Here is a 26,448-nt window from a genome sequence, read left to right as displayed (position 1 = left end):
TGCAACAGGACCACCTGAGGAAAGAGTTGGTGGTCCTGTCACCTCGTTCTTTGTTCATAGAAAGAGTTCAAGTTCATAAAGGGCTAACGACAAAAGAAAGAGGGGTTTAAATTACTTTCTCCAGATTTTTGCAATCCATTGATTCATTGATATGCAGGTGGAAAAGTTGAAAGCACAAAAGCCTTTAACAGCTTTTTTTGGTGTGATATTCTTGAATTTAAAAAGGAAATGAAAAGAAACTTAAATTCGTTTTCCATAATAGAATAAACGGCTCAGTTTCGCATTGACATTAAAATAACAGTGTGTCAACTTAACAACAAACTGGTATCAGGTGTTATAATGGAGTGTTTGCAGCAATAGATTGTAACTGATCTCACAACAATGGGAAAACACCCTGTAAAAGTGTTTCACTGTAGAAGGACAGAACGCGTCAGTAAGCAGACATTCCCCAAAAAACGGAAAAAAGTAACGGTAAACCAAAGAGAAATCAACAAACTCGTGAACAGTATCTGTCACTAAGGATAGATAAAAACTGTTTATATATTTTAGAAATAGGGTTTTCAGAAAGCTTCATTCATGATACAACCTCTTTAACCTCTGCTGAACCTCTTAAAAAATAAATTATCTCATAGCGACTACTTTTCATTTTTTTCAAAATCTTCTAATTACTCAAATCTCCCTCATAAATAAAAATATTATTATTTATTATTTAATATTACAAAATAAATATAAAATAATATTAATAAATAAATAATAATAAATAAATACTTGCTCACATAACTTTTACAATTAGTATTTTTTTTATCATTTCCAAAGTTGAAATTTGAATTTTTTTTCGAAATTATTCAAATTTTCGCATTAAAAATAGAAAAAATAAAATACAAAATATAATTTTTTTTATTTAAAATTAACAAAAATACATGAATAATAATAAAGATCATAAATGATTACAAATGAATAATTAAAAAATAAAAACCTTTTCACATATCTCTTAGAACTAATTAGTATTTCCTTTTATAAATTAATTCTAAGAGACATGTAAGGAAATTTAATATTATTTATTTCACAAATCTCCAAATAAGAAATTGAAAAAAAATACGGAATTTAAAAATAAATAATTTTAATTATAATAATAACAAGATTATTATTCATTATTATTTAAAAATAATTTTAACTAATAAACTTTTTTTTACAATCCAAAATTAAAGAAAAATAAATCTAATAAATGAACGTAAAATAAATAAAAACTTATTCACATATCTCTTAAAATTTATCAGTATTTCTATTTGTTATTTCCGATTATAATTTCCGTTTCTCAGAAATCTGCTAATTGCTGAAAGCTCCACAATATAAGTGAAAAATATTAAATGAAATATAAAACTTTTTTCGTATATGATATAAAATAATTCGTTATTCCATTTTTAAGATTAGTATTAGTTTTTGAATTGATTATTTATTGAATTGATATCGTCTGGAAATAGATGTATGCGTTTTAATAATCATTAGCTTTTAAAAAGTTACGAATTTCGCTTATTTGCATGCGTATAAGTTATAAAATCTTTTTGATTCAACCGCTAAATTTTGAAAAAAGTTTTTCTCCCTTCTTTTGGATATAACTGTTGCAATTTAAAAGTGTCTCACTACAGCTTAAAATTCACAATCGAGTTAATTAAAATACATTTATTCATTTATTTAATTACTTTTTTTTCTTACATTTGAGTATGATGTGTTATAACAAAAGAAAATGTATTTCTCGATTCTGATCTAATACTAAATTATAATAAAAAAAGAAAAAAATATTATTACTATTATTTAATTTGATTACATTATTACATAAAAAGAAGTTTGCATTTAATTATTACCAAACCAGTAAAATAATAATATTTTTGCAAGTCTCAAATTAAATATGAAAGGGACGATTTATTTTTATTTTTTCAATCAAGTATTCGTAAAAAAGTACAAAAATATATATATACTTAGGTACACACATTATTTATAATAAAATGTTACTTTTTATAATGGAGATAAATTTTTATTGAATCCTGTGAGTATTTAACTTCTAATGAAATAACATTGAACAACATAGTTGTTTTCTTTGTATCTTTTTTTTTTTTTTAATAATAATAATAATAGGGATCTACCACAACATCACCTTTCAGTTAGACCTCCTTGCCAAATAAGCTGCAATACACCATACATAATGGCTATTTGAAATATTAGCTATCTGTCATAAATATGCATTCATAGTTATGAAAGTCAAGTAAGAAAGTGGGGGGGAGGATTTAACAACCAATTCAGAATCTTTATCTGAACTTGTTGCCATTGTCCCTTACAATGGGGGGATAGCCCATTCCCACCCCACCTGCTAACTAAACTTTATCAACACTAACCAATGAGATTGCTTTTTAACTCATTGCAACATATAAGAGTTTCATAAGGAGTATATTCTGTGTGTGCATCTATAATACAGCATCTCTGTACATTCAGTCTCGTTCTTAAAAACGTAGTTCTTTCTCTTCAGTTTTGGTAGTTTTAGTTTTGCCTTTAATTAAATAACCGAGTGTGTTTAAATGGAAATGTCCGATCGGTGGTATTTTAGTGTAGATCAGTTGATATCTACGCCAAGTAGGAAACATGGAGTGTCCATCGAGAAAGAAATGAAGTATCGCCAACATGCTGCATCCTTCATCCAGTCCATGGGAAATCGCTTGCTACTGTATCCTTTTTTTCAATTTCAAATCTTTAAACTGGTGTTAACTATGTTGTATTTTGTGCGAAGCGGTGTAACAGTTAACTAGTTCCTGAGTTTGCACGTTTCTTATGTTTTCTCAATACTATTAATATGATTATATTTACATATTAAATATTTCTAGTTTAGAAAAATACTTCGGGAAAACTGCAACTAAATAAATTTTAGAAAATTATATGTATAGTTTAAACGTTTTTAATAAATTAACGATAATAGCTGTCTAAAAATTATTGTCATGATAAATGTATGATACTAATATTTAAAAATTTATAAATATGGTATGCTAATAGAATAGTTGATATTTTTTAATAGATTTTTTTTTAATATCAAAATCCAGCACGTGTTTGCCATACATATGCCTATTTTGTTTATGTATTTTTTTTTAAATTGCCAAAAATAATAAATATATTATTTTTAGAACCACCAAAAGCCGTAACATTAAAATTTAGATGTTTATTTCTTTTTTGTAATTTGAAATGCCTGCGAGACAAAATATGTGTTCTAATGTTTTATGTGTGGATTTTTACTCTTGTTAAATTATATGGCAGTAATATACATCGGTACAGAGCAATAACTTTATTTTAAGAGTTTAATTAATATGGTCTTTAATTTGTTTTAAATAAATTTCTATTTCTTTTAAAAATTTCTCTGATATGTAAGGGCTAGTTTTTCGTTTAGTTTTATTTTGTAATAAGTATTTATACACGAGAGAAAGTGAGTTATTTCTTTAACTTTGTATTAGAGATCAATTGTGCATTAGTACTGCTATCGTTTTCATGCATAGATTCTACATGTTCCATTCCTTTGTGGAGGTTCCGATGCTAGTAAGTAAATTTTTTTTATTTTATTATCTATCTTTTAAATATATTTTTGTTCTATTTAGTATCAAACCTTAAGTAACCTGTACAAACCTTTAATCTTCAGTTAAAGTTTCTATTTATACTTAAGTCAACTTTAATGTTAAAATGCTATATTCCCTTATTAGTTTTAAACTACAGAACTTTGCGTTTTAACTCAGCTTTTTCAGATTTACATTATTATTTTTTTTTAGGTATACGACTGGTTTCGATGCATTTCTTTTTTTTTTTTTTAAAAAAAAAAGCTTCATTAAAGCGTTAATTTTATATTTTGTAAGATGGGGATCCTAAAATTATATGTTTAATTTTTCTCCATACTTAAGTATTTTTTTAATCCAGCTTTACCTGTGTTCTTTTTTATTAATTTGAGTTTAAAAAAACAAAACAAATTCAGCTATACAAATGTACAAAGACAAATAAGACAAGATATGCAAAGACAAATGTATTAAATGTACAGCTATACAAAGACAGATGTATAAAATTTACCGTATTAGCATAGTGAGAGTTTTGAATCTCTTAATACAAAATAAAAAAATTTGTAAGTGCTTCAATATGATACTGGTGCAAAATCAAACAGAAAAACCTTCACATTTCTAAAACATTTACCATTGATATATTGGAGTACAGCAATTTTTGAGTTCTTAACATTTTAAAAGTTAGTGTGAGAAATTACCTTTAACGTTGAGCATAATTACTGACTTATAGCTTTAAATTTGAATTATGGCCATTTAATTTTAATCGATGCTATACGAAGGGAAATCCGAATTGTTAAAGGTTTACTATTTAATTTAAATAATGGGTTTTAAACATAAGTCATTTTTAAGAAGAGAGGTAAAAACTCATTAAATATGAATCGAAATTGAGTAAAGTGAAGATCAGATAATATGAATAACTAAGTATTTTTGTATACATCAGAAACATTAAATTAATTTGGAAATTTATAATTCCAAAGCTTTCTACGAATAACGAAATCACAGACATATTCATACGAAAAGAATATTTCACTTATTTTGACAACGAAATATAAAAGCCTTAAAATTATTCTCTCTGTAAAGCTATAGACTCTTATGCTTTTTAATTTAAATATGATGCAAAAAGCATGTTTTTTTTTTATATTTCGTAAAGTTTATTTTCATTAATGTGTTTTATGATGAGAGAGAAAATTTCAAATCTTGTGAAAATCTATTTTGCTTATTATAAGTTCAGTTTTTAATCTCATTCTAGCCATGTTCTCGCTTTTTTTTCCCCATTCTTTAATCTCATTCTAACCATGTTCTTGCTTTTTTTTTCATTCTTTAATCTCAATCTAACCATGTTCTCTCTTTTTTTTCCCTATTCTTTAATCTCATTCTAACCATGTTCTCGTTTTTTTCCCCCATTCTTTAATCTCAATCTAACCATGTTCTCTCTTTTTTTCCCTATTCTTTAATCTCATTCTAACCATGTTCTCGCTTTTTTTCCCATTCCTTAATCTCATTCTAACCATGTTCTCGCTTTTTTTCCCATTCCTTAATCTCATTCTAACCATGTTCATGCGGGGTTTTTTTTTCATTTTTTTTTTTTTCATTTTTTAATCACATTCTAACCATATTCTCGCTCTTTTTTGCAGAGACTGTCGGCGGCTGCCGTATTTCTAGCATCTAAAGCAGAAAGTCAGCAAAGGAGACTGGAACACGTGGTTAAGTTGTCCCATTGTTTAATTAATGGACATACGGCAACGTTAGATGTTCGCTCCACAGTAAGTACAATTGACTTACATTTTATTAATTGTTGTTTTTACTTTAGAATAATAGTATTAGAGTTAACTTAATCTTCATTAATCAGCAGTTTTTTTTTTTTTTTAAGTTTGCTTCATTATTTGGTATTTTTTTAAATTCAGCTGAAACTGTATTCTTGTTTATTGATTTATGATGGTACTTGTTTGTTTAATGTTTGACGAATTTATACTATCTAAATGCGCATGGTTAAGCAACTTTATTATTTTAACTTTGAATATATGGTTTTACATTATAGGAGGTGTATCCAAGTTTTTTTTTTTTTCTTCAAACATTTCTCTTTTGGTTTACTCCCTTTTTTCCGATTGCAGTGAAAATCTAAAAAAGTTAACTTTAATGGGGTTTTTATGGCCTAAATTCTAATTATTCTAAGTTTAATGTAAAATAATCATTTTCAGATTTATTTATATGAAGAATTTAGCGTATTTTTCTTATTACAAGGTTTTCTTTTTATAAACTCTAGTAGTTATTGATAAAATTACTTTTACCCTTAATTTTTTTAATAAAGATTTACAAATTCTCCGTAATATTTCAGTAATATAGCGAATACAATTATTTAAATTTATATATATTTATGAACAATTTAAACTGAACGGTTACCTTTGTATGCTTAATTTATATGTTTTAATTTATTTTTTTTATTCATTATCTATTTATTTATTTTTAGGGAACAGTTAGTCTATATTTGGTTACAGTACCAAAATTAAATAACTTTGATGTAACTGTTTTGAAATAATAATAATTTGCAATAATATTTTTTTGTGAGTTATACATATATATATATAAGAATTGAATTTCAATAGTAGTTTTCTAAGTTTCTAATGATTTTTTTTTCTTCATCCAGGCTTATCAGCAAAAGGAGCATGAATTAATTGCACTTGAACAAGCTTTGCTTTTGACTTTAGGTAATTTTAGCATATTTTTTTTTCTATTTATAATTATTTATATGACAGATTTAAATGTTTTGGTAAAGAGTAAAGCCGCAGTCCAACTTCAGGACATTCTAAATTTTGCAAGCAATAATTAAATTTCTTGCACGCGTGGGCACTCGTTTTTTTCCGACACAGTTCTCACACCAAACAGGCCGAAAACCTGAATTTACGGAGTGAATTTGCAACACTATCTTCATAAATACGAATTTGTCCGCTAACTCAACGCAGGCGGATTAAATATATGCGTAGGAAAATTTTAATATATATTGTCTTTATCCTTGAAAAAATTATGAATGAATTTTATCAATTTCATACAAAGATTCTAAAAAATGGAATAAATTTAACTTCTATCAAGCAAAATAATTTTTTTTTTTTTACTTTCTGTTCTTTGTGGCGTTCTGTCAGTGACGACGTTCTGTTTTGTTTTGACACGAAAACGTATTTAAAAAAAAAGAATGTTTATCGATCCATGTTTATCGACAGATGTTTATATTACTCAATGTTTATCGATTGTTTAAAATTTTGAATAGTTTTGTTAGTCTAAAATATAGTATCAGATAAAATTGAGTTCCTTTTTTTCCTTCCAGGATTTGATTTGAACGTTGATCATCTTCATCCCCATGTGGAACGGATTTGTAAAATGGTTAATGGTAAGTATTTTATTTCATTAATAAAGCTTTAACTTTAGTTTTGATTCTGAAGTGTTCTTAATAAATTTAACTTGAATTGTCAAAAATGAATTTAAATTGAATTGTATATTCTGTTTATAAATACAGGCAAAATCAGTTTAACTAGTTTTGTCTTATGATACTAAATGGAATTTTCTTGCGAGTTCTTCAAGTTTATAGCTTTCAGAGCTAAAGTTTAGTTTTGAGTTTATTTTTTTTAATGTGTATTTACACACTAAACTAAAGAAATATGATTCTAATTTGATAAAAGCAAAAAATTAGAATAATCTTTGAATTTAAAAACAAAACTTACTTTGCATTGTAATCTATGTTTGTACTGTTATTTGGAGAGTAAAAAATTTCAATAATTTTTATGATTGTTAAACCAAAATTTTATTAAGCATTTTCAAAAACACAATTTTCACTAGTTAAATAAATTATGATTTCTTTTCTAACTTTCAAGATCTAATATTAAAAGAAAAATATATAACAATGTATATTTTTGTTCTTAATTTTCTAATAAATTTATCTCAACTTTATTAAAAAATTATTTTACATCGCATTTCTCGTTTTTTATTTAATTTACAAAAGCAAAATATGTACTTGTTTTTGCAGAAATTATTTATTAGGATAAATTTTTATGAAACTTTTTGTTATCCCAAATTAATTCTATTCTTTTTCGTTTGGGGTTAGTAAAGTTGTAATTTTATCTTGCTTTGAAAAGGTTATTTTATTTTAATTTTTTTTTTCTTTTTACAGCTGGAAAAGATCTTACTCGAGTGTCAAACCTCATCGCTACAAACAGGTATGATATTTTATATTTCCCATGTATTTTAATTATACCTTATTTTTTTCTGTTTAACCTGATTTATAGAAATTTTGTTTCTATTGGGTTGGCAACTAAGGTCCCGTCTCTTTTTCTCTCTATTTTTATAAAAGGTTTACAGTGTGGAAAAGTATTTCAATTTCTTCCCATGTCGTTTGGCGTGAATTTTCATATAAAAGTTTAATCCACTCAATTTTCAACGAAATGTTCAGAACGAGGTGTGTCTGTCAGTTCAAAGTTGACATTTTTAAATTTTCCATACGACTTCTTCAGCTACGGCATTCTCTCCATGCACAGCACATACATTACAAGCAGCTTGTGCGATCCCAGAACCTTGTTTAAGAACGAAAAAAAGAAAAGGTGTTGAAAATACTAGTTTGTCATTACTTAGACGTTCCATTTCGATATTTTGAAAATTAACTCGAAAAAAAATATTTCGATAGAACGAATCCTCTTTTGAGGGAGCTAAAACATTAATGCCACATACACATGCAGAAAGCAAAATTTTTTGAAATAAATGGTGGGAACTTTGTTGCTAATCACATAATTTATATTAAAAAAAAAAATTTTTCGTAACACTATTTACTAATCTCTTATCTTTACTATTTACTAATCTTTTATCTTTTTAATTTAGCTTGCATCTGACCAATATGTGCCTTAAGTACAAGCCTAGAGTAGTTGCTTGCTTTTGTTTTCATTTGGCCTGCAAGTGGACTAATTGGGAGGTAAGATTTAAACAAGCTATTATTAAAGTTTTTATTTTCTCTAATTTAACTTGAATTAATTATTTGCTGGAATTTTTTCTTTATTGTATGAAAGTAGTGTATACTTTAATTAAAAAAACTAAAGATTGTTTTAAAAAAATTTTTAATTACAAACAGGAGGTATTTTTTGAATGAAAGAAAAGAACTTCTAGTGTAGAAATGACAGTTCAGTTCTAATTTAAATCCCAAAATTCATATTTTTTCAGATTGTATTCTTATAAGCACGATTTCCTGATCAATTGCATAAACTCAAACAATATCTCTTAACATTTGTACTTCAAGTTCAGAACACTTATGAGTAATTAAAAATACTTCATTTGCTTTTTAAATAAATTTGAAAAATAATTTCCAATTAATAAAATTAACAATTTAATCTCAGCTAGTGTAGATTTCTCTCAATTTTCTTTACTGTTAAAAGTAGTTCAGATAAAACTGTACTATTTAATTTTGAATATTTAAGTACTAAAGGATTAAAACTCTTTCTACATTTAATTCAATATATATATATATATATATATATATATATATGAAATGCCTTATTTTAATTTTTTTTTAATTCTTAAAACTTTTTTAAATCAATTTATTTAGCAATAATTTTTCTTCCATCTTATATATATAATGTTTAAAAATATGTATGATATATAAAGTTGCATTTCATTCTCTGTTTTAATTTTACAGATTGAACCTTGTTCAAAAGGCAAAGACTGGTTTCTTTATATTGATCCGAGTGTGTCTTATGAAACTTTGGAAGGTACGCATCTTTTCTTTTTTTCTCATTACTTTTATTAAGTTTTTATTCCAATAAATTACAAAGAGGAAATTTGTGTTATGTAACTTTTTAAAAATTACAATTTCTAAATCTTATTATGAGTTTTTATAGTTTATTAATTACTCTATTAGAGAAAATTTATAATGTAAAATATTTCAACTCTCTTCCGTCTTTTTGTTTACATTCATAACTGTTTTTACATATTAGTTTTCCTTTCTTTTTTTAAGAAGATTTAATTAATGTTTTTATGAAGTAGGTAAACTGGTTTAGTGTTTCTAATTTTTAATTATTTCATTCATTTTAAGTGAAGAATAAATCCACAGTCTGAAAGAGTGTTACAATTATTTTCTTTTTTTGACAAAGATTTATGAAGAGCAAAAATTTTGGTAAAGGCATAAATAATTTGATGTAGGCGAACAATTGGCATTGTCATCTTTAAATTCATTTATTAATAAAATGCTTAGTGGGAATTTTTTTTTAGAAGTTAAGATGCCAATAATTTTTTTCTTCTTCCAAATTTCTTCAAAAATAATTTTTGTAATAAATGCAAATAAGAAAGATAAAATTTTAATACAATACACTTTCAACAACAGATATGTTGTGTTAAAAATGGTTATACTTTTTATCTAGCAAAACAATAAATTTGTTCAATTTTTTATTAAGTTTTATTTGTCACTACCTTTTGAATACAGTTTATAAGTTTTAATTTAATAGGAGTCTGTGCTCTCAAACTCTCGTAATTGCTTCTCATTCATCATTGTTTTTTTTTCCTTTTAAACATCATTATTTTCCACAAAATATTTAGTTTTCAAACTATACCATTATTGCAGCTTAATGTGAGAACATTTTATGACCATATTAAACATAACAAAATGGACAATTACTTGGATTTCAAAAAATAAACGACTGAACTTGAAAAATAAACACTTTAACTTGAAGTTTACAGATTGTGTGAGTCAATAATATTGAATAAATGAGAATTAACTGTAATTGTCGACATTATAACAATTCAAATAGGGAACGGTTTTCATTGCTCGTTATTAAGTTTTTTCACTTAGAAAAATTTTGTTATAAAAGTTAAGATTTACATCTGGCAAACACACACATATTCTCTCGCTCTTGTTTTTTTTTCTTTTTTTCTTGCTACTTTGATTGGATTGAAATTAACTAGAGTGGAGCTTATAAAATAAAGAAATAAAAATCTCGTAAAAAAAAAATAAATTTCTACAGTAATTGATGTCACAATTAAAAGAAAAAATCTTAAAAAAATTCTTAAACTAACAAATTGTAATTTTGAAACAAAATTTACGTTAAAATCACACATAAAAATGCTCTTCCAGCTTGTTAAATTTTGACTCCGTTGTTGCATTTCAGCCGACTACAGATCTATCACACATGTTTTTTCACCCTACAAGTTAAACATTGAATAATTCTAGAAGTAATTATCGATAGCTAATTTTTTTTTATTTCATTGTAAATTTTTCTACACACTCGCGTAATTTCAAGTTTCTAAATTCTATAGTTTTTGCACAACAAAACAAAATATAACGTTAAATTGAACGCCCAATAAATCAGTTTTTAATATTTTGCTACTCAGAAAATTGAGGATCCATTTTTTTTTTTTTTTTAAATTTTAAAACTTCTAAAAAAGGAAAATCCAGACTATGTAATAATGAATTTAGAGTCATGTCCAGAAATACGTAAGAGTCAGACATTCTGAAATTTCTAGAAATCAGTATTTATTGAATGTGTTCAGACAAAAGAGTTAACAAGAATATCAAAATGTTTGATATACTATTTGTAATGATTTTCTCAATCGATTAAGATTTATAGACATTTCAATGGTTTTTATTTTTTTACAGGTCTTATTCATGAATTCCTCGATGTCGTCGAAATAAGTCCTCACAAATTAAAGCAGCGATTAGTTCAAAAGGTAAATTTGCTTTTTATTTATAAGGCAATGATGTATTGTTTTACTATTTGTAATTTTTTTTTTTAGTCTTATGTAAAGGATTTTCTCACAGAGTGATATTTATGCTATCAATAATATTTTATTTATAAAGCTTTGCTATTTTACTAAATTTACATTTTTTTATGCTCTATGTGAGGGATTCTTTTACGGCATATTATAAAAGTAAATAGATTCTTCGTAACTTCAAAGTTTAAAAGAAATTTTTTTTTAACTAGATTCTAACTGTCAACTCAAAAACTGTAATTCATATAATGGATATCCAATACAATATTATAATAATTTAAATAATAACTTCAATATAATAATTTAATTATAATATAAAATAAATTTTCAAGCTATTATAACTCAAGCTTAATTATTACTCTCTCTCTCTGTCTTTCAAGTTGCTTTTGACATCAACTAAAGCACGAAAATTAAGCACCTATAAAATGAAGGTCTTGAGAAGGGAATAAATATATTTTCTGACAACAATGGATAAATAGTCCCTACTTAAAACAAAAAAGGAATAAAATTCGGGAAAGAGCACTTGCGATTGCAACAACTTTCAAACATAATACACAGCACTTTTCGACATAATATTATACAAAACTTAAGTAAACCAATTACTTTTTCTTTTTCATTTGAGAAGACATGAGATGTTTAATGTATTTTTTTTCTGATATCCATATAAAAATTCAAAAACTATTTGCAAATCAAGTTTGTGATACGTTACGCTTCTTTTTTAATTTTTCATTTATCTGTGTAAATTTTTAAATAAATTTTACATATGGATTTTGACAAAAACTGTTAGCTCTATGAAAAGCTCATAGATTCCAAATTTGACTTACAATTATTTTAGGATATTTAAACTAAAATTAAATGTCCAGGGATTTACTTTAAAAACACTAAAATTTAGTCTGGTTTTTGTTTATTCATTTAATGACACATTTATATGCAATCTATCTTTTACTGAATTTCATATTCTTTTCTTTGTGATAATTTAAACCCTTTGTGCTTTTTCAAATATTTATATGCTTATGATTTATCTTAGGTTCACCGAATGCCTGAAAGAAAAATTGAGGAATCTTCCAAAATCAAAGTAGAACCTGATGTTTCGATTAAGACTGAATGTAAACAGAATGGTGCCTCATTATTAGTAAAGGTGAAAGCTGAAACCTCACCAGAAACAAAATCCATTTCGACTGTCCAATCGGAAACAAGTCCTCTCAAATTAAACCAGCATTTCATTCAAAAGGTAAATTTACTTTTTATTTCTAAGTACAATTCTTCGTTGTTTTATTAGATAGGAAATAATCTTCGAAACTTCTAAGTTTAAAAGGAACCAATTTTTTAAACATATTCAAACCAGCAACTCAAAAGTTATGATCCATTTAGCGAATATACAACACAATATTATAATTATTTAAATATTATGTAAAATAATTTTTCAAGCTATAATAAGAAATACAGTCTTAAAATTGAAAATTTGGTCATTAGATTCAATCGAATTTACGTTTTATTTACATTGAAGGTATGAGAAAACAGTATAGTTACTTAATTATTTACTATCTCTCTCTCTCTGTCTTTTTAAGTTGCTTTCGACATCAACTAAAGCAAGAAAATAAAAGCTTATAAAATGAAGATCTTAAAAGAGAGACACATACATAAATTTTCTGACAAAAATGGAAAAATAGTCATTATTTAGTGCAAAAAATTATTAAAATTAAAAAACAAATGCAAAAACTTTCGATCAAATTTGTACTTCAAAGAAAATTTATATTAAGTGCAGAAAGAAAAAATAAATCCAATTTAAAAGCTTAAAAATAATTAATATTTTTTTATTCAAGAAAGAATTATTCGTTATATATTTAAAAGAAGCTCATTAACTCGAAATTTAACACACCATTATTTCGGGAGATTTAGGCTATAAAATAATGTCCAAGGACTTAATTTTTCCTTTTAAAATACCTGGTATTTCCTTTTTCATTCAATGACCAATTTATAAACAAACTTTTATTAAATTTTTCACTCTGTTCTTTGTATTAATTTGAACCATTTTTGCTTTTTTCTCAACCATTTATATGTGTATCTTTTATTTTAGGTTAACCAAATGCCTGAAATTAAAATTGAGGAACCTCCCAAAATCAAAGTAGAACCTAGTGTTTCGATTAAGACTGAATTCAAAAAGAATGGTGCCTCATTTTTAGGAGAGATGAAATCTGAAATGCCATCACCAACAGAATCCATTTCGACAGATTCTAAAATATCGGTGAAGATCGAAACTAAACATTCTATATCTTTGAAAACATACATCGAAAGAAGAAAGAAAGAAAATGAGCTGAACAAAGTGCCTTTTTCACCATATGTTCGTAATGGCACTGTGATCAAGTCAGAAAATCTAAAAGATCGTCCTATGGAACTGCCGTTACCTCCATGGCATAGAAATTTAAAAAAACACATTGCTGTGAATAGTCTAAAAGTACCAAAGAAAGAAGTTGCAAAGGATATTTTCCACTCTAAAGTCACCACCATAGCTGTTAAAAGGTTAAGTTCTGATGACAGTGAGAAGCCTTTCACGAAACTCCCAAAACTAGATCACTCAGCGATCGTTTAATAGCTATTATATGAGTGCTTGTCAAAGTGCCTTCTATACAGGATTCGAAACAGTATCTGTCATTGTACTCAAATGTAAAAAAAATTTAAATCTGTTTATTGGCCTATATGGATATTCTCTTATTATGATTTTCTAGTCGATATGAATGTGATATTTTACTATAGAATATTTTATTTTTTATTACTTTACATATGTTTTTTTGTTGTATATTTTATGTTTTGTATGAGTAATGTGCATGTATCATTTTTGTGATTGGTATTAAATATTTATAAAAATTTTTAGATTTTAATGAATTCTTTAGTAAAATTTTATGATTTAGTACCTTGGAAAAAAAGTAAAAATTATACATCGATTTTTTTTTAATAAAGCTGAATGTAAAAAATATATATATTTATATCTGTTGACCTATAGGGATATTCCCTTAGTATGATTGTCTAGTCAATATGAATGTAATATTTATCGTCTAAAACCTTTTCTAAGTGCTTTTGTAATAGTTAGTGATAATTGTAATTCTTAAATCTAGTCAAAGTGCCTTCTACACAGAATTCAACAACATCTGTTCATTGGTATTTAAAACAGAATCTATCATTGTACGTAAATGTAAAAACATTTTAAATGTTTCTATTGACCTATAGGGATATTCCCTTGGTTTGATTGTCTAGTCGATGAATTTGATATTTTATTTTTCATTACTTTATATAGGTTTTTTTTTTGTACACGTTTTGTATGAGATATGTGCATGCGCTAATTTTGTGATTGGTATTAAATTTTCATTATTGTTTTAGATTTTAATGAATTCTCTAGTAGAATTGTATGATTTACTACAACAGAAAAAAAGTAATAAATCGATTTTTTTTTAATAAAACTGAATGTAAAAAAATATTTTTTTCTTTTTAAATCAGTTAGGTTTTTCCAATGTACCTTGGGACTTATTAAGTCTTTATAAAACTAAAAGATGGTAAAAATTTCAATTTAAACACCTTAACACTTTTCTAAAACCAGATTTCAAATCAATACAAGATTAAATTAAAATTGTTGAAAAAAGCAATCTGCAATATTTTTCTGGTGGAAACTAATTTATGGTGTCTATACTGATGAATCAATTTGTATCACTCATTTTTATCAATAAATTTAATTATAATTTGGAAACACTTGTTTCAGTTGATGAAAAGAATGTGCCTTTGTATGATTTTCTAGATGAAGTGAATTCTGTATTAAAATATTTTTTTATAGTGCACATTATCATTCCTTATCAATACTATCCAATTATTGTACTTATAGCCATTCCACTAGTATTGATTATTATTCCTTAATTTTGAAAAGAATAATGAATATAAAAATCAAAAATTGTATTTCAACTGATGGAATGCGATTTCCTAAGGGAAATTAATTCTTTGCACAAAAGCATCCCAGTTTATAGAAATGATTTAAAATACCTAACATTGAACAATAAAATGAGTGTTATTGACGAATGATTTATCTTAATCTTATTAAACTCTATAAATAAGTATAATGTTGTTGTCTATTGTTTATCTTATAAAAACTGTTTATATTTTTAATAAATTGTTTCATTTAATTTTTACTTGGGACTCGTGTATTTCTATTGACATTATAACATAATTTTCAACGTGTGGCTATTGTCTAATACACTTAAAAAATAGAAACACATGTTTAAGTAGGAATTTTCTTTTAAAAATCTTGAATTCAACACTAAAAGCATATGAAAGCATTTCATTATCATATCTAATAATCTGTTTTATCTATATTTTTTTTATATATTTCATTTTGACCTATATATTTTTATAAACGAAACTTATTTTTCTTCTGAGTGTCCGTCGAAAATCTTGTCAAATTTTAATTTTGAAATTAATATTTGCTTTTTATTTTTTTTAATTATATATTTCACACTATTTATAAATATCAGTTTTAGATTACTTCATACACTCTAAAGAAAATTCAATTTTATTTTATTTTGTGTTTAATTTCAACAGTGTCTTAAATTGTTATATGATTTTCTTTGTAAACATGCAAAAATTTGAGGACAAATAAATGAAGTAAATAAAACATACTGAAAGTATAGGTTGAAATTCTGAGAAATTGCCTCCATTGTATGCACTTAAAATTTTTCTACACTTAATCAGGTTTAGAAGTTTAATGTATTATTTTGTTAAGACATAGATTTACTTAGAAACTTTTTTTTTTCCAATATTCAGAAAGCAGCAATTCATTGTCATGCATATTTATGCTTTTCGATGATATGTTATGCTTTATAAACTATCACCACTACTTGCTTCAGGTACAAAAAAGAAGAAAAACGGTATACGTGGGTTATAACCAGAGATAAAATGTTATTATTTTTTTATATTTTTAGTCATATTTGATAAATTTTAATTGATATTTTTAATATTAAAAGTATTTTATTTGAGAATTTTTTTTTCTTTATAAATTTTTGAATAAATTTTATTGAATATTGGATTTTAAATACATATATACCTATAACAAGTGCTGATATTACTAATCGAAATTTTTCAAGATATAAAAATTAGCCTTCTCAGACGAAAGGCATTTGGTCAAGTTTTAGAATATTATTAAGAAAATTGTTTATACATACAATGTAGCTGCTTATGCTTTTGAATATTGTAACTGAAAACTAAGAATTCTTATTAATCTTTATCAGGTGTTTCTTTGCATTTTTTTCCATTCATAAGTTACAAATTTATTTATTAATTATTACTGTATTTCTCATTAAATTTATTAACACAAGTTACAATTCAGAATTAAAGAAAACATAGCATCAAAAATTTAAAGGAATTGATTTTTTATTTAAAAGTAAATTTTTGTAGGTCTTTGGAAGCTTTTTTTTTTTCCTTTACCCTTTTTTCAATGGCCTTCTCCAATTTTTCGGTTATGCAGGTAATTACAAAATATTCATAGTCGATAGTTTGGGACACTTCTTGACAAATATTTACTGCCTTTTTTCAAATGGAGAAAAGAATTGTATTTAAATCTCAATAGCAAAATTAGGGACTCAAAATTAAGCACAGGGGAAGTACGTCCGAAGATATGAAGTAAGAAAACATACAAAGGACAGCAATCTATTGTTATTAAAATCTAAAATTCCTTTCCTATGAAACACTTCATTAGATCGGGTTCTCCCATCGCCTTCACCTGTTCAGTAAATCTGTTCCACAGCAGCTGGTTGTCATCAAGGTACTGGACATCTGGTTAGAGTGCAGGAAGATCGAAATTGCCAAAAATTATTTTTACACCTAGACCACAGATTTTCAACCTCTTTTTATAGATCACCGCATGCTTTGCAAGTCAAAAAGTTTTCGCCGCAGCCTGAAAAAGAAAGAAATTAGCAAATAAAATTTTTAAAAATATTTTACGTTCCATTTTAATTCTAACAATCTTGCTATGATATATTTATAATCATGCCTCTAAGCCAGTGTTTCCCAAACTTATGACTTTTGTGTACCTTTTCTAAATTTTTCGTAACGCTGTGTATTACTAATAAAAAAATGATTGTATTTTTTACTATAATTATTTTTTTCAAGAGTTACAAATCACAACTGACTGTTGACACCACTTAACTGGGCAAACTCTGCAAAAAATAGCCAATAGAAAAATACGTAAACGTAAATTTTCATGTCTAGCTTTGTTTTTAAATAAAAATGTTTGAAATTTTCGCTTGTTGCATCGCATAAAAACGCGTACCCCCGCTAAACTGTTCCCGTACCCCTGCGGTAACGCATATTACTCTTTGGGAAACAATGCTCTAAGAACATTTTCAATACTAATTCTGCTAGAAACATTTTTAATACTAATTTTGTAAAAAATAACTCCTCTGTGGAATTTTTAAGTGTTTTCATAAAATTTAACTCAACTTATCACTAGCTGTTTAAATTAAATACTCTATTAAATATTATTTTTATTATATTTCATTTAAAAAAATCTCAAAATAAGTTATGTCATTTATGAATGTATTCAGTTCAACTTGCAATCAGTCGCCTGTGTTTTTCAATACAGTTAACACTGAATTAAACATATTACAAAGACTATAAAGGTAGTTGCATATTTTATAAGCTAAAAATCTGAAATCAGAGAATAATTTTATTTCGATATATCCTCTTTTGAAATATTATTAAATTAGAGAAAATAAATAAATATACTTGATGTATTCAAAACTTTTATGCCAAATTAGTTAAACATAAGAAATAAAGTGTTCAAAAATTTACATATTTAAAAATTCTTGATTTCTGGCTTTAAAGAAAATGCATGTTTAATGTAATTAAAGAGGACATCAGGCTTTTAGACTGGCGGATCAAATAAGTTTCAAATTTCATGAGAAGATCATTGTTAAAATGAGAATAAATCAGTGTTAAAATGTGACTACATCAATATTAAAATGTGGATAAATCAATGCTAAAATGTGGATAAATCAATAAGATGCAGGTAAATAAATGCGGATATTACAGTATTTTTTCGTGTCATCATTAAAAAGCATATTTTTTTAAATACAAATTTTTTAAGAAATATCAATTGCAGAACTGATATATTTTTATTTTTTCGGGTTAGAAATGTTCATAGCTCTTTGATACCAAATCAAAAATTGTTTATGAATTTTAATACTCTATCAATACTAATTTCATCTATAATTTGTTTATAGCCCTCTATAAACCCACACACGGCTAATATACTCATAAACTTGTTAGTGCTGTCCTTAAAAGTATTTACCACCCACTGGGGGGGGGATGGATAGCACCCATGTTGGAAACCTATGAACTATACAAAGGGGCAAACCTTGTCTTTGATGGATCGATTGTCTCGAAAGAGACATGAACATTCCAATAACTGAAAAAGGGAGGTGCGTCTCCAGACGAAGACGCACCTAGAAAAGACGAGAGACCACTAAGGGCTGTCGTGCCGCAGAAGAAGAATGATGCATGAATAGTTGTTAAAGATAGGAGTGCACTTTTTTCATCAAAAAACTTGCAATTGAAGTGTTACATGCAGTTGTGATTTTAATATCCTCGACAGGTACATGAAAATCACATGCAAACATTTTGACTCTGCAAAAAGCTTAAAAAAACTGTGCTGCTAACAGCCGAAAGTTTTCTAAATTGATTTTATTTTTTATTAATGAATTTTAACTTGTATTGTTAGAAATGCATTTACATTTCAATGTATGAATTCTTTTTACGACTGAAATACTTGATTGATATTTATTCATACAGATTATTCATACGTGCGATAGATTTAACTGATAAAAAATAAGTATATATTAATATTTAAATTTGTTTCAAATTTTTATTGTTATAATACTATATTGGGCATTTTAACTTTCAATATAATACATTTATCCAGAATACCATTTTTTTTGTTTCTTTAAACCTGGTTTAAGCCTTTTAGGAAGAATTCATATTCAGAAATAAATTTAAAAATGCTTAATAAAATGGGATGGATGGATGGTGCGTGAATGTGTCCTCTCTGTGAAACGGGATGTGACGTATGTGTATTGTCTCCGGATTATCCCCAGGGGTATTTCCTTGTACGTCGCCAGTTGCCCATTGTGCAGCTCTAATGTGAGGTAAATGAAAAGATCGTATTGTATCAAAAAAATAAACAAAATATTTCCATAAGTACTCCAACTTAACATGCGTGTCGATGGATGTGAATCTTTACCAAATCCATTTTATGGTCATGACATCACAGATAAATGACATCATTTTAAAAGTTTAGCTATGTAAGCTTTAAGCTAATTTATTTTATGATTTAAGAGTCTGAACTGGGAGTTTGAACCAACAATCGGTTCAATTCAAACAAAACAAATAGACATGGAAAAATGTAGTTCATCTACTTAGTTTTTTGAAAGTTAAAGACGAAAAAATAAATAAATGGAAAACTCTTCTGCTACGTTAGTTTGTAGCTCTGACGTTGCGGCGTTTGTTGATGCCTTGGAAACTCTGAATTGCAACGAAACTGTTAGGTAAAAACGAATTCTCTTTGTGATGCCATTTAATTCGTGAAATGGTCACAAATTTCTTTCTGTAACCAAAATGTAAAATACGTATTTATAATATGAGTTATATAAATTTTCTTTATAATCCCAAAACAGGGCATTTCTAACATAATATCCCAAAATTATTTCTGTGTTTAACCAAAACCAGTTATATTTACGTTGAGCACAATATACATTTACTTTATAAACCCGAAATAAGACATTTCACTGCCTAATTTGGTAAAAATATGCTTGAGGGTGCACCTTGGCGAAATTGGAGACTCATGTTTAGCGCCATTCCTGTTTCCGCGGAACACCGTGGTAACAGGAATGGCGGACAAAACATATTGTTATTTCAATAAAACATTGGAAAATTTCAGCAAAACTTTATAAAATTGCAATGAATCCAATATAAGCAAAATTAATAAACCCAATAAAATGCATTTTGAATCAAAATAAAAATTAATGGAGTAAGCACAGAAAGAAAAAAAACTCACTTCTTCATTAAACTCGAATATCCTCTGGCACAGAATTCTCTAATAGCAGTTAGATACTGTCTAAATTTATCATGAATAGAATCTGCGTACCTCCATTGCCACATAAATTCGGCGAAATACGAATTGAAAAAAGTCCCTGCTTTTGACTGCCCACATACTTTCGGTATCGAACGTAGAATTAACGGACCTCTGAAATTACATATACCGTTGAACATTTAAAAATAACGCTAAAATCTAAACCAATCAGAATCATGATTGGGTTTCAACACTGCCCAGCTTGGCGACCAACCGCGATCACAACTTGGCGAGAATCAAGGGGCACCCTCAAATATAGTCAAACTCTAATTTTTATGAACCAATAACTGTTGGTAATTTTTTGAGTTGCGTCCTGATATTTTCTTTATCAAACATGACACATAAAACTAAGAGAAGATTATCATAATATTGTTATTCTTACATTTATTTAATTTTGGAAACATTTCTGTATAATAACCGTGCCAAAATAGTCACCAAGTCAAGGAAGTCAGGAAACTAAGAAAGAAATAACAGGATAATATTTAGTTGAAGAATACAACCACTAGACCCCTGAGCAAATCTCTCTCTCTTTTTGTTAATAAATCGGGAAATTTAAAATATATTTGGTGTCTTGGCTACTGTAGTTGGTGCAACAGATCAGGATATAGAAATATCCCTTTAATTTTTTTAAAAACTATAATCATGTCTCTAATTTTTTGTGCACATTATTTCATTTGTCAATAATTCTAAATTTCATAACTTTAGGCTTCATCTGCTTTTGAAAATATATTTTTTTCCATTTAGAAGCAAAACAAAATTTATTAAAATGTTGTTAAATAATTAAGTGAATAAATGAAATTTTCTAGACAGCAAAAATAAATAAATTAAATTCGTTCTTACCAAATTTTCTTAGTATCCTCATCTGTCATGTCAACTATAATTGCCAAGGCAAATGGATTTTAAATGTGAAATTTTTCAAGAAAAAATAAAAAAAATAGAGGTTTGCTTAGGGTGCTATAACTTAAAAACTATTATCTTCTAACTTTTCTTCTGCCATTTTTTTTTTTTTTTTGTTAGTTTACCTAATAAAGTGTATTCCAAATGTCTCACAGTTATGATTATTATTAGACTTGTGGCGCTAAAGGAAGTTTTATTATTCTATTGAGCTTTTAATGTGGTTTGAATAATGTAGTGTATCTACCACGGTGAAAATATAATTCTAATTCACTAGAATATAAGACATGTTAACTCGATTCGATGGTGGGGTACCTTTTCAAAGATGAAGGTTGACATTGTTGATAGCTACCATCCCCACAAATAGGAGTGCTATTAATTCTAGTTTTTTAACAGTAATTTAGAAAATTTGGGATTTTACTGTTGTGAAAAATCCAAAACCTTGCAACCCACATTAAAATAAAAAAAATTTTCTCGGCTCTTCCTTGATTCATTTTGTTGAATTTTTGGATTGCATTGTCCCTTGAACAAAAGTAAAGAACAATTGTAGTTTGAAAAAACTGATAGCAAAGTGTATGACTCCTTGATCACTCTCTCAATTTTATAAGCTCCCTACTTGTCATAAATTTTCTTGCTTGTTGTTTTTGCTCTCCTTTTCATAATTGTTTTTATTTTTTTGCAGTACATATGGAGAAAATATCGTCATTTGCATCGCCGACCAAGACGGCTCCATCGTTCCGACTCATGCGCCAGTGCAGGAAACTGACACGGCTGTCACTGACATAGAAGATGCTTGTGCTGACTCTGGTGGTCAGTTCTTTAACCCTGTTACACGCAAGTTAAAGGCTGTCATGCAGCAGCTTGTGGCTCAAAATAAAGCCACGATCATAAAGAAGAGCTCTGTTCATAACTCTAAAGGAAATAAACAGTTTAAAAGTGATGTTTGGAACTGGTTTGGGGATGTCAGATTATTTATTACTGAAAATGATGCTGAAAGGTTGAAGATACCCTATTACATTAGATTGAATGGAAGTGAACAGCAAATGATATGTAAAGTGTTTGTGGGTTGTTTTCGTTGCTCGGCAATATTTATGTATGATTCTCAACACCACTCAACATCCACTCTGCGTTATCACATAAGGGCATGCACTAGGCTGAAAGAATGGTAATATTTTCATAGCAATCTTTTTTTTAAAAGAATTATTTTTTTGTTCAAGGCTGCTTGATGAAGTAACCTTGATCTTTTTTTTTATTGTTAACCCCATAACGATCGGTTAATTTTCAAGAAAACGGTCATAAAAGTGCCTATTTTTTTAGTAGTGCTATTTGATTAGTGCTGAGATCTAGTTATAATAAACTAACTTTGTATAATTACCTTGAAAATATCCTGGTACTGCCATCTGGTGTGTAAAATGAGAAATAAAATGTTTTTCGGGCAAAAGAAATGAATTAGTTTTATTCTTATTGGCGCATTACTATTGAACACTCCAGCCCGGAAATTTCTCAGGAGCGAGAAATGGAGGGCGTAGCCTCACCCCTTCATTTTCACCGAAGCCAGAAAGAAGGGGTTAACTGAAACATTTCAGTTGTAAAGTACAGTAGAGAACTAATTTACCGGAATTCTCGGGACCGTCGCTTTCCTGGTTGTCTTAATTTCCTGATTTTTTGGATCAGCCGAAAAGTGTTGTTTATCGATATTTTGTCAAACCCAAATTACTATGGAAACATGGTGCATAGCGTTTTTAAAAACTGCTTATTTTTTTATTTATGTTTCTTAAAAGCCCATAAAGGTTTTTTTTTATGTGGTTTTTTAAAAAGTGCTTTCAATTTGCAAATTTTCCAATCCAAAAGCCAGGCAAAATTTTTTCTGGATACTGGATAAATGGTTCTGTACTGTATAACATTGCATTGGTTATTATTTTTTATAATACTTTCATATCTCCTGATGAAATAGATAAGATGTTCTTGTCTTCGAAAATAAATAGGGTCTATTAAAAATATCCAAAATTGGTCTAGCTGTAGCATAAGGTGATGTTTTTTATTTTTTGATCATAAATGGATGGCTAATAAATAGACATTAAAATCTGACTTTAGATTTGAAAATAACATGCTTTTTAAAAATTGTGTACCAATTATTGTTGAAAATATTCTTTCCAATCTCATTTTAAAAATAAAGTTTATTTCTTTTATTTTAGTGTTGAGGTGCCAGTTTATTCTGCTTTGTGGATACATTTTTTTTATCGAAATAACAAAATTCTTTTTTTAATATAAGATTCTTATTTTAAGTTTGATTTAAAATATTTACTTACTACTACATACAATTTAGAATATCATATGAAGTGTCAATAACTATAAATTATCTCATAGTTAACCTTCTTAAGTGTTGCAAAATTAACTAAAATTTTGTTTTAAATTCTCCACTTCTTTATTTTTTTACAGAAAGCAAAACAGGCAGCATTATGTTTCTATTTTTCATATCTCATGATAAATTGCATGTTGAATTTAAATGTGCAGTCGAAAATAATATGTTGTTCAGTGTAGTGTGGAAAATATTCTAATTAGTCTGATCATTATTTTAAATTAAACCTATTTCTTTTATTTTAGCATTTTTATATCTGATGATAAAATGGATGATGAAAATCAACTCATACCAGAAAATAAAACTCTCATAGTCTCCCAAGATGGAACCACTGCTAAAGTAAAGCGCTTCAGAACAGATCCCCGCAAACAAAAGGAAGTTATTGAGCAACTTTTCCAAAAACAGAAAGCGATAATCACTAAAAAATCTTTCATGAACATGAAGGGTAACAGGCGGTTCAAAAGCGATGTTTGGAATTGGTTTGGTGACATCAGACTTCTGATTAGCAGAAGTGAGGCGAAGAAACTGAAAATTCCCTATTACATCAGAAGGTGTGGGGATGAACAAATGGTATTATCTAAAGTTTTTGTCGGCTGCTTTAAATGCTTGGCTTTATTCATACACGACTCTCAGAAATCAACATCCACACTTCGCTATCACGTAAGAACTTGTTCTCGACCCAAAGAACGCAAGAAAAGAACCGTGCCAAATATTATATTTTTCCCAAGTAATAAGAAAAGCTTAAAACTACCTTCTGCTACGGTTAACGAAAGCGACGTTATTCCGGCTCACGAAAAGTTGCTAAATTGTGCCCTCAGTACTGAGAGCTCATTGAGCATGATTCATGAGCCAGAATTTCTCAAGATTTTAGAAATGTGTATCAACATTGGTCAGACATATGGTGATGTCAATATTGGTAGTTTGTTATGTGCCACACCCACTTTAACAAGCTTCATTCTAAATGACCTATATGTGTCTTCAGTTAACGAGTTTTACACCGAGTTTCAACATTCCTATGGCGCAACCTACAGGTTGAGTGTCTGGATAGATGAGCAAGTGAAATTTCCTTTTGTGAGTGTTTATTGTAGCTATGTCAACTTAGCAGGTGAACTTAAAAACGTAATTATTCATACGGATGACTTTGATTATGAGACGAAAACTCCCGATTCCGTACGAGCGTGGCTGAATTTGTTTCTTGCCGACCAACCTGTCGTGCCATTCAAGCGTTTAATCGCCATTGATAATGAATCCAATCTTGTACCAGTTTTCAAAGAAGAAACGTGTGTCAAGTGTTGCATTCAAAGCCTGACGAAAATCCTACAGCAAACCTCTAGCAAAGGATTTGCCATCACCGACAGTGAGCTCCCTGACTTCACAAACTTGCTGAGCAGCTGTGTCGATCTCGTGAACTACTTCCATCAAATTTCCGACCAATACGAACTTCCTGAAGAATTGACCAAATGTCCTGACAGCAAATGGACCTCTCTTTTATCCTTGTTCCGGTCTATCGAAGAACAATATGATTTTATTCTTAGTGTTTTAAACGAGACTAATTCTACTCACTTGTTATCGGTTGAAAAATCTACTATTACATCAATTGTGAAATTTTTTAAGATTTTCGAAGAGGCTTTGTTGCAGTTATCCAATCAAAATAAACCAACTCTAAACCTGGTGGTACCTTGGATTTCCAAGTTGCAGAAGCATTGCTCTGTGGATATTCATGATTCATCAGTCTTAAAGCAACTAAAAAGCAACATGCTTCTTGAAATGGCCGAAGTTACCAGTAACATGGTTGTGGAACACCACATTGCAGCAATGTTGGATCCTCGGTTTAAGTCGATGAATTTCGGTTTTTCTACCCAGTATAAGGAGGCACACACGAAACTAAGAAATCTCATCAAAGAATCAATGGTATCACCAAATGTTGAGGATTTTGTGGATGTTCGTAAATCCTACTTGTCCTCTGGGAAAATTTATGATCCGAGCAAATGTGAGAAGACTGCGACGCAGGAACTTGATAAATATATATCTGAGCCATTTCAGCTGCTCGGCTCGGAAGAGGAAAACCAATTTGAGGTGTTGAAATATTGGAAAACACATTCTGAGCTATACCCAGACTTAAGTAAAATAGCTCAATGGATATTATCATGTCCTGCCAGTTGCGTTGAGGACAATGAGGTATTTTGGAGCAACAACTGGCAAGTTCACTGTCCCCGTCTTCCTCTCCCACCTGACAATGTAAACAAAGTTTTATTTGTAAAATCTTTCCGTGGTTTATAAAAAATTACACTATTAAGCTTCATTGTCTCGCTATTAAACATAACTTTGAGAATTTTAATTCGGATCATGAAACCATTTGAAACACAATGCATGCTAACTTTATGAATATTATACAAGGTGTCTTAAATGAAACTGTTGGTATTTAAGTGTTTGGTTCTTATCTGCTATAGGGATTATAAAGCCAAGGTTGAAAACACATAGAAAGAAGGGCAGATTCTGATTTACACGGATCACCATTTACCGATAATACACTTAAGTTTATCAAATACGACAATATCATGATCATTAACGATAATAATACACTTAACCCTAGCATCAATTTTACCATGGCCCCAATTGGGTTCAAAATTGGCTCAATATAGGTCCTATAAGAACATGCATCAGGGGACCAATATTGGGGTCTAGATTTTTTAATATTGATCCTATATAGGATCTGA

The 26,448-nt window shown here is 28.0% G+C and overlaps 1 protein-coding gene across 1 annotated transcript; it reads left to right on the top strand.

Moving 5' to 3' along the window:
- Window positions 1-19,682: 19,682 nt before the first annotated feature.
- Window positions 19,683-26,027, top strand: LOC107445707 (transposable element Hobo transposase). Its single transcript, XM_016060176.4, has 3 exons — window positions 19,683-19,894; window positions 22,055-22,537; window positions 23,977-26,027. The coding sequence occupies exons 1-3, from the start codon at window positions 19,803-19,805 to the stop codon at window positions 26,009-26,011; spliced, it is 2,610 nt and encodes an 869-aa protein (XP_015915662.3). The 5' UTR covers window positions 19,683-19,802; the 3' UTR covers window positions 26,012-26,027.
- Window positions 26,028-26,448: the final 421 nt, after the last annotated feature.

This window comes from Parasteatoda tepidariorum, chromosome 3 (assembly GCF_982258835.1).
Source record: "Parasteatoda tepidariorum strain Cologne lab strain chromosome 3, Ptep-v5.0, whole genome shotgun sequence".
Lineage (NCBI taxonomy): Eukaryota > Metazoa > Arthropoda > Arachnida > Araneae > Theridiidae > Parasteatoda > Parasteatoda tepidariorum.
This window is presented reverse-complemented; position numbering and strand designations above follow the sequence as displayed.